General features: G+C 41.3%; 1 protein-coding gene across 2 annotated transcripts in view; it reads left to right on the top strand.

Moving 5' to 3' along the window:
- Positions 1 to 7,151, top strand: part of bun (TSC22 domain family member bunched) — a 1,041,565-nt gene extending 1,034,414 nt beyond the window's left edge. For both annotated transcript variants that reach the window (XM_070102296.1, XM_070102295.1), the window contains one exon: positions 5,256 to 7,151. In XM_070102296.1, the coding sequence (XP_069958397.1) occupies positions 5,256 to 5,438 (183 nt within the window). In that variant the 3' untranslated portion in view covers positions 5,439 to 7,151. The remainder of the gene's footprint in view (positions 1 to 5,255) is intronic.
- Positions 7,152 to 10,573: the final 3,422 nt, after the last annotated feature.

Here is a 10,573-nt window from a genome sequence, read left to right as displayed (position 1 = left end):
AAGGATTCTGTTAGCTTTATTGCGAACACTAATGCACTGTTGTCTTGGTTTTGGATTACTGCTAACCAGAACTCCTAAATCCTTTTATCAGTCAGTAATATTAAGATCTACATTATTTAGTTTATACGCGGCACTGTTATATAGTACAGGAATCTTTACGTAGAGAACCCACGTGAAGAGATGTTCAGTAAATCTAATTTCAACAAGCAAAAGAACTGGATGACACTGAATAGAAAACTGAGACATTTTTTTGGGAAACACTTGTCTTGAGCATCTTAACCCTACCAGAGTATGGAAAAACTGAGCGCGCGCACATACGAGTCGGCATAAAATTATTTCTCTGAGAAATCCTACAGAAGAATGGATAGAAGAAAAGTTTGATGAATTGCTAAACCATACGAGCATATGCCACAACGTTGAAAGATAAATTACACTAGAGATTACCTATATAGATCAGAAACTAAAACGCTGTGACAAGAGGAAGTAGCACAGAATGAACAAGAAAAGGTCGTCCAGGAATTACAAAAAAATCCTAAATGTTTTCACACGTGCAAATTCAAGAAACAAAATACTGTCTAGAATTAGTCACCTAATCACATAAGGTTCATACATCTAGACTTGATTTTATTGAACTCTTTATTTATAAACTATTGCAAAACTACTAACACACGAATACTGATTATTATTTGGAAAAAAGAGTTGAGATCCAGGTGAAATCTGAGAGCCTTAAAAAGTGCAGACATATAGTAGCTCCTCTGCACTAAGGAGTGTGTTAGATCTCTGGCAAAAACTTGTGAAGAGTAGCGCTAGCAGTACACACCAGAAAAGTATGAAAGAGTAGTGACATTCTTGACTTACACAGTCCAGGTCAACATGAATTTAGAGCGGGAGATCATGCTTGTCACACTTAGATAATTTTAGCAAAATTACGGAGGTTTGGTAGAAAAAAAGCCTACGTTATTTATATAGACCTCGCCAAAGAATTTGACAAACGTGATCATGGAGTGATAGGCCCATAAAATAGGGTTCACTGATATAACACAATTGGGAATGCAGATACGTACTCAGTTTTCAGAAGATTGGAACACAGAGTAGTAGTAAACAAAGCAAACTCCAGCCTTAGAAAAAAAATTAGGTTCAGTGCTCCGAGGCACGATCCTAGTATCTGATTGTTTCTTATCCTCACAGAAGGCACTGATAAAAACACTAGCCACAGCTCCGTATCACCCGATACGAAGCTGTGGCTTGTGTTTTTATAAACATGAAAGTCACCTCGGTAAAAGTCATGGTAACATTGGAAGCAGATATCAACAGTGTCTTCCAGCAGGTAGTGTAAAATAACATAAGTAATGATTAACTTACACAGCTAATTAGATATGGAATAAACAAATCGGAAGGAACACTGGATATAAAACACAGATAGGACCATCTCATAAACGAAAGTATCACGTAAAACCTTTGGGTAAAATGTCAGAAGACATTATTTAGAGAACACAATAGTGCTGTGAAGGGAAATAAAATAACAGGGCGGATAGTGTGAATTTTCAAAGCAAGAAATAACACCAATTATGGCTCTTCAAATCATGCGTTTTCTCAACAACATTGTTGTGTTTACAGCCCCGTTTACGGCATGACCGATATTGGAACTGGGAAAAGGTACAGAATTCGTTTACTTCCCGCATAGTTAATAAATTTAGATTACCAGTTATGCTTCAAAAACACTTGAGAGTCGAGTGCGTTATTACCATAATAACACTCGAGTGAGGGATATGGGAGGAAGTATAAAATTGACCCAGAACAAAACGTGGGTGCCACAGCACAAAAGAACGCTGTGTCAACTTCCGTGGTCCAAGACTATTCAACCTGCTACAGCAGACATCAGCAATATTGCTGGAACCAGTGTAGAAGTTTTCAAGAGGAAACCGGATCCACCATCTCTGCCAAATGCCAGATTAATTAGGCTGTGATGGATGTGGGCCAGCGGGCTGCCAACACCAACAGACTGGTTGTAAAGGCAATTAATAGAAAAATCCTGACTCTGGGCCGGGCTGCGAGGATAGAGAAACTCAAAACCGGTCACAGGTATACCACAGGTGGATGAGATTGGTGCGTACACATGATATACCTGTACTAGCCTGTTTAAAATTATGTTCTCACGTAGTGTAGCTCACTTGTTGGATATTGAACCATTATTATGTATATGAATGAGGACAACTTGCACTGATGCAGTCTCTCTCTACAGGATTCTTACACCCTGTATCTTTTTTTACTGTAAAAAAATGTATCAATTTATGCTCATCTTACTGGCTCATGAGAAGCAAGTCCAAGTCACACCCGCTTAAGAAGGAAGGGGCACCGCAGTAGGCCTACTGGCCCATGCGAGGCAGGTCTATGTTACCTACAGGCTTAAATCAATGCTCCAACCTAGTGAGGTCCAGGTCACTATGCGCCTCCCATTTTTCGATTACCGTCTTCTCGCAGGGTGGTTATGTAGTGGATGTTTGAAACACGTATTCAATAAGTTGTGGGGCCATTATATGACCACCCCCGCTAAACATATAGGGGTAATATAGCGCTTGGGTTCTATCAAAGGAAGGAGAGGGATATGTAGTGTGTAATTTTTGAAAGTAAATAAATGTGAATAGGATAGCCTTGGTCAGTAATAAAAACAAAGACTGTAGCAAGTAGATGAAATCAGACTCTAGATGAATGGGAAAGCTGTCTGGTAGAGCCTCTTGACAGTATCTGTGTGTCAGGGTGCTCTCACATTGCTCGTCATCTAAGCCAAAGTTAACAGGGACTTTACGTCCCTGAGCCAGTTTTCCAACACGTAAGAGATGGACTTCCTCTGGCTGGTGGTATCCCAACTTTGGTTGTTTCCATGAACTCGTGACACATGGATCAGCTCTGTGTTGGGTGGGGCAAGGGGCGTTGAGGCGCAGCCTCGATAGATTTGGTATGGCGAGTTTTCGCCACTGGATCGACACGGTTCTCGGGAAGATCAAAATCAGGAATGTACAGGTGTGTGTGTGGGCGTCAAGCCAGGCATCGGGTTGATCTATGTGCGTTCATATGTGTGGCAACTCTGGTGGCCAAGATGGCGCGCGCGGGGGTGCGTGTGATGGCTTGAGTCATATAAGGCGGGTGCGCCTGGCCAGCCACTAGTCGAGACACAGACTTCAGTGCATACGAGTTGCAGCTCTCCTCAAATAAGTGATTCTGTAGGAAGTCTACGGTTCATACACGCCACTTTGAGTACTCTTGTAAACATTGTGCAATTATTGATTTATTGCTCTGGTGGTGGTACCTCAGTGGATGTTGTTGAACATAGTGTATTTGTGAGTGTTGATGAACAGTGCTTACTGTGCCCAGCTAGTGTGATAAGGAGCCTTGTTATCTATAACAAAAAGGACAAACATTTTAATAGTAACTATGAAGACGGACGCTCTACATTGTCAGTACTCACACCCCGGTATGGACATAGGTGGACACGGGCCTATAACACCGCCCGCAACGCCCACGCAAGAGATGTCCAGAACGCCCACGTTTTCCAGCTGCTCCGAGCCACAGTATGGCCAGCATGAATACACACAACAAGAGTACTCCCAGCAAGAGTACGCAGATTCACAATACACCAATGTGGATTACTCCTCTTCGCATTCCTTCTCTCCACCTGAATCTCCTATGACCACACCCAAGAGCACGCCCACACACACTCCAGCCCACACACCACTGTCCACAACGCCCACCAAAACCCCCACCACGTTATCCAGAAGTAGAAAAAATTCCTTCGTATATGACGTCAGATTAACAGACGAGCAGTTCCTCTTCTTTGTTCCCGACTTGGTAAGTTTATTAACTAAAAAGTGGTATGATCATGGTCTATATAGAACTACTAGCTATCATTCATTTTTAAGAATCTTTTCGTAAAGTGTTTTGCTAGCTGGATAATATAGTATGGAGTACAAGTGAATTAATGTTGTGCTATCACTTCCCTTTGTAGTAGACCGAGAAGCTTATTTTGAATCAAATCACTTGCTGCCACTTCAGATATATACTATTTCTAAGTGAAGATACGTGACCATTGTGAAAATGGAAGGGTTGACTGTAGATAACTGCTTGAGATAAAGATAGGTCAGAGGCCGTGGTTTTGTTGAGAAGGAACGGTGGGATCAACTACCCCTTAACGGGCCACACCCTAACCTTTCCCCATTCGTCACAGACAGCTTGGAAAACGTGTATCAGTAGTAAGAATGAGCGTATTATGTTTAAGGGGGCTATATAGAGCCTGGGGAATGGGAAGCAATCAGGAGAATAACTCCGGTTTCCAGGATCAAGAGACTTTTACCAGCATCAACACTTGCCTTAAAGGGAAGATTGAGCGTAACATTGTTTTTTATGCCTGGTCTTTGTTTTGGTGTTGGACTTTAGTTGTTGGGGTGAGAGTGGATGGGGAACTGGCATGTTTCACAGGTGGTAGCCATAGGCTTGAAATAACCTGGTCGAGTGCGCACCTTGCCAAATTCTCACCCCACTACCTCCACCATCACTACACTTCCTACGTTAGCCTCCTTGCCTCGATGAGTTCGATGATGTGTCAGTAAAGTAAGTCATGGTAGTTACTGCTGAAATTTAGCTATGTGAAGCAAAGAATGAATACTTTTGAAGATGTTTTCCTTGGAGACTAAGTTTTAAGCTTGATCTCAATTCGAAAAGTTGTCTTTATAAAGCATCCATTCAGCTTTAGTTGCTTGTTTGTATATGTTTAGCAAATTGATTTTAGGTAGGTTTGCTCTAGATCACGAAGCTGAGGGAGTAATTATTTTTTCTGTGATTCCTGGCTGGGTCTTCCTTTGATGTTATATATATTTTTTAGGTTTAAATGTAACTGCCAAGTAGAAGAGTATTTTTTAATATACCTGTGACGTGTTTCGAGTTTTATTTTTATACCCTCACAACCCGGCTTGGGGCCAGGCTTTTCAGTCAGTTGTGTGTTCAACCAAACTGTTGCTGTTTGGAGCCTGCTGGTTCTGTTAGCTATAATAGCCTAATTGATCTGGGATTTGGTGGAAATAGACTGTTTAATCTTGAAAACTTACGTCTTGGTATTGTAGCAAGTACTTGGTGTGTTGGACATGCATTAGTAAGAATGGTTGGATGTAAATTTGACGTGTTTAGTTTGGGTCAGAAGGCCTACTGCAATGTACCCTTTTTAATGCTCTTATATAACGTGATTTTTTTTTTTATTTTTTCAGGATCTGGTGAAGTCGCATCTGATGTTCGCTGTGCGTGAGGAGGTGGAGGTGCTGAAGGAGAAGATCACGGAGCTGATGGAGCGCATCTCGCAACTGGAGTATGAGAATACTGTTCTCCGGCAGTATGCTACTCAAGAAGCGCTGCAGCAGATCCAGCAGCCCCGCCACACCTCCAACACCTGAGCCACCCACTTCACTCCCTCCACAGCAACACCTCCACTACACCACTATGCTGGTGCTCTACTCTGCCCTACCCACACCAGCTAATGCAGTGTACTCATAAGCTACGTGAACAGTGTGCAACACTTCAGCGGGCAGCAACTGCCCGTCCACGGACGCCAGAGGCACCTTTATATTTAGGCTCATAATTCATTATTATTGCCGATATGGCGAAATAGCTTAGAATTCTGTATATACTCCATTGAGATTTAGTAAGTTTGTACAGATTATTTTTGTTGGCCTTAAACTATTGATAGCAAAATATATATATGGAGTTTAGAGCGTGAGACTTAAATTTTGCTTGGCTTTTGCGGGAACATGAAAAGCCCGACTGGAGGTGTAGAGACGCCGACCCGGCCTTGGCCAACCATTTTGTCATTCCAAGTGCGTCCTGCACTCTCCGGACCTGTGCTTGCACGATCCTTCACCTCTACTCCTCGCATTGTAATTTTTGTTAAGATGTTTACCAGCAGGAATATAGTGTTTAAAGTGGTCATGATGCAGGTAGTCAGCTAAAGTTATGCAATAAGACAAGTCATGTAGGTCTCCGTGGTCCCGATTCTGTACGGAACCCCAGGCAGCTGCTACAAAAGGGTCATCTGCCTCACTTTTGGCCCTCGTAATGTCCTGGAAACTTGACCAGGCTCATTCATATCACATTAGCTTGTCTCAAGAAGTTACTGCTGTGCTTCATATAGTCAGTTTGTAAAATGGCTATTGCTTGTTAAGACTTAAGATGAATTTCCTGCCAACCTCCCAGCCACATGCCGCGATGAAGCCTATGTGGCCGGGAGGAGAATATTTTGATACACAAGGTGCTGAGTATCTCTTAGCACAGTCACTGGAGAAGGAGCGTCTTTCCCATTACAAAGGTACACTCCCTCCTGTGCCTGCCATCGTCACCCATGTGAAGGGCATGTGATAAACATTTAGTCTACCCCAGCACGCACCTCCTGCACCCAATAAGTTTCTCATATTGAGAAACACCCCCAAGTTAGTCAGAGGAGGACGTGTTGGAGGCCTGGCGGTCTTTTCTAGCTTTGCTGCTGGCAGGTTTCCCCTGAGGACGCGTCTGCTACTAGTCCAGTTCTTACAATAGTGTTTACAACCTCCTTCACACTTTCGCTATGCCACCCCAACACGTTTCTTCAAATGACGAGCCAAACTCCTGTGAAAGGTTTCAACAGGAAGCTTTAAATTTGCATCCTACCCTTCCTTGCTGAAATTTTCTTACAAATGCAGTGTTAACTTTTAAAGTGTTTCATAGTATTGTATTGAAAGTCATGTGTAATGATTCAGTGACTATTAACCACTGAAGCTCGTCCTAGGAAAAGACTTATATTTTACACGTAGTTCTTGCTCATATGGCAACATTGCTCATTACAGTTTGCTGTTGTACTGTGAAGTTCCTGAGGTATATATCTACATATTTATATATACTTTTGGAGTATTATTTTTTCGGGGGTGAATGGAAAAGGGTTACACACTATGTTGCCAACACAGTGGCAGCGTGTTTGAGGTGATAAAAGATGTATATATACTAGTAAGTCTTGTCCATTGGTAAAATGGACAGTCTACAATTCTCATCTGGTACTCAGCTTCCGGTGGTCGGTTCACACGGCCACCGCTCTACCATACACAAGATTTGTATAAGAAATAAAGTTATTGACCAATTAATAGCACTTTGCTTCCCCGTTACCTTATTATATTGCAAATTTTTGTAGTTTACAGCTTTGCATGACTCGTATGGGTTTAACGCTCTGCGATTATAATGTGTACAGAATTTAATTTCTTCAGGGAGGTTCTTGATGCCCCTCAAGGGACTCTTGATCCAAGTAATTGGATCAAGAGTTTCTCCATGGATGAAATGAAATAGCCTTTGATAATCCTATACTGCCATTCACGAGTATTATACGCGTGTTATACTGTAGCACTGGACGAGCCTGGCCTATGGCCGGGCCCCGGGAGTCTAAACTCTATCAAAGTTATATCCTATGGAATAAAAGGCGTTCAGGTTGTATCCAATGGAGGAAAAGTCCAGTTCCTCGGATCAAGAACACCTTGAGGAACGTTAAGTATGGTGTCAAGTGAGCTTCAGACTTCATGAAGCTCAGTGAGTAATACTGTGGAAGCGCTAAACCCATGAAGGTGATGGAGCGCCTGGAGAATGGGAGATAATCAGGTTTGATTCAAGGAAGAGGAGGGTTGATCCACTGCCTTGGATCACTAATCCTTCAACATCAATTAATGTTATCATGGTGTATTAAACAAGTTTAGAACAATGTGAAACTGCCAACGTGTACGAGATAATGTGCCAGGCAGTGTACATGTGCCAGCCAGTGTACATGTGCCAGGCAGTGTACATGTGCCAGGCAGTGTACATGTGCCAGCCAGTGTACATGTGCCAGGCAGTGTACATGTGCCAGGCAGTGTACATGTGCCAGCCAGTGTACATGTGCCAGGCAGTGTACATGTAGATAATGTACATGTACTAGACACTTTATGTACATGTACCAGATAATGTACATGTGTTAGACACTTCAGTACATGTACAGAATAATGTACATGTAATACACTACTAGGTAATGTACATATATTAGACACTTCATGTACTAGGTAATGTACATATGCTAGATATTTCATATTCTAGATAATGTACATGCACTAGGCACTATATGTACATGTATCAGACTACGTGTACTAGATAGTGTACACGTACAAGAGTAACAGGTTTAACGCTTTTTCAGAATATACATAATTTATTAAATGTAGAAACATGTTCAAGATAATGTAATGTACAGAATGACTAAAAAAAAATTTCGAAGATGGAAGTCAAAATCTTACAAAAGAAATATGCAAAACGTAAAAAAAAACGTATAGAAAGATAATGTAAAAAAATGGGAGGCAGATTCTATCCAGGAAATACTAGGAAAATCCAATTCCTTGGATCAAGAGCCATGAGAGGTGTACAGAGGCTTAATATATGTAAAGGACACTAAAAAAAATAAAAGACAGTGATCATATTATTGGAGAAACCCTAAACTCTTAAGTCATAGCACCAGGGCGCTGTATAGCCCTTGTGGCTTAGCGCTTCTTTTTTATTATAATAGCACCAGGGGGCGGGATGGGGCAGGTAGTTATATTATGATATTGATCCAGAGAGCTGCCCCTCTTCCTTATGTAAAATGTAGCCGATGAGAGCCTTCCAGGCAGCGCTGTATGACCCTAGTGGGTTTAGCGCTTGCTTCTAATTATAACTGAACCTTCCAAGTCTCCAGGTAGGTTGTTGAACCTTTCTGTTTCCAGTTTCCAACTTGAACCTTCTAGTAGCCAGCTTGAACCTTCCAGTCATAAACCTGATGAATCAATTCCATCCAAGGGTATGGAAGGTAGCTTCAATTCCTTGGATCAAATGATACGGGTTAAATTTTGCAATTTATGCATCTGTTACTGATGTAAGTATATTTGTAATGAATATTTTGCTACCAGCAACAACCTGCTTGAACAATAAAAACATGGCCTAGGTCAGACTAAGAGGATAGGAAAACTCTTGAAACTGTTCACAGGTATCCTCCCAGAGGTTGGTAACCCGTAAGCCTCGGTACTTGTAAATGGCAGCAAACAATCCAGCTAAATATCCTTCGTAATACTCTGCTGGTTTAAACTAGGATAGGAACGAACTGATGTCATTTGGGTTGTGATGTCACGTAGCAAATGTGAGTAATTAGGATACTGCTGTTGTAACTAGTATACTGAGAACAGTAACTACTATACTGCTTGTGGTAACTTCTGTGCTATACCGATAGCAACTACTATACTGTCTGTGGTAACTATTGTGCTATGTCGATATTAGCAACAACTATACTGCACTGTCAGCAGCAACAACTATAATATGCTGTCAGTAGCAATTACTGTACTGTCAGTAGCAACTACTATATTATACTGTCAGTAGCAACTACTATACTGTACTGTCAGTAGCAACTACTATACTGTACTGTCAGTAGCAACAACTATACTGTACTGTCAGCAGCAACAACTATAATATGCTGTCAGTAGCAATTACTGTACTGTCAGTAGCAACTACTATATTATACTGTCAGTAGCAACAACTATACTGTACTGTCAGCAGCAACAACTATAATATGCTGTCAGTAGCAATTACTGTACTGTCGGTAGCAACTACTATATTATACTGTCAGTAGCAACTACTATACTGTACTGTCAGTAGCAACAACTATACTGTACTGTCAGTAGCAACTACTATACTGTACTGTCAGTAGCAACTACTATACTGTACTGTCAGCAGCAACTACTATACTATACTGTACTGTCAGTAGCAACTACTATACTGTACTGTCAGTAGCAACTACTATACTGTACTGTCAGTAGCAACTACTATACTGTACTGTCAGTAGCAACTACTATACTGTACTGTCAGTAGCAACTACTATACTGTACTGTCAGTAGCAACTACTATATTGTACTGTCAGTAGCAATTACTGTACTGTCAGTAGCAACTACTATACTGTACTGTCAGTAGCAACTACTATACTGTACTGTCAGTAGCAACTACTATACTGTACTGTCAGTAGCAACTACTATACTGTACTGTCAGTAGCAACTACTATATTATACTGTCAGTAGCAACTACTATACTGTACTGTCAGTAGCAATTACTGTACTGTCAGTAGCAACTACTATATTATACTGTCAGTAGCAACTACTATACTGTACTGTCAGCAACTACTATACTGTACTGTCAGTAGCAACAACTATACTGTACTGTCAGTAGCAACAACTATAATATGCTGTCAGTAGCAATTACTGTACTGTCAGTAGCAACTACTATATTATACTGTCAGTAGCAACTATACTGTACTGTCAGTAGCAACTACTATACTGTACTGTCAGTAGCAACTACTATACTGTACTGTCAGTAGCAACTACTATACTGTACTGTCAGTAGCAACTACTGTACTGTCAGTAGCAACTACTATACTGTACTGTCAGTAGCAACTACTATACTGTACTGTCAGCAGCAACTACTATACTGTACTGTCAGTAGCAACTACTATACTGTACTGTCAGTAGCAACTACT

The sequence above is a fragment of the Cherax quadricarinatus genome, chromosome 81 (genome assembly GCF_038502225.1).
Source record: "Cherax quadricarinatus isolate ZL_2023a chromosome 81, ASM3850222v1, whole genome shotgun sequence".
NCBI classification, from domain to species: Eukaryota; Metazoa; Arthropoda; class Malacostraca; order Decapoda; family Parastacidae; genus Cherax; species Cherax quadricarinatus.
The sequence above is the reverse complement of the archived record's forward strand: the minus strand, read 5'-3'. Positions and strand labels throughout refer to the sequence as shown.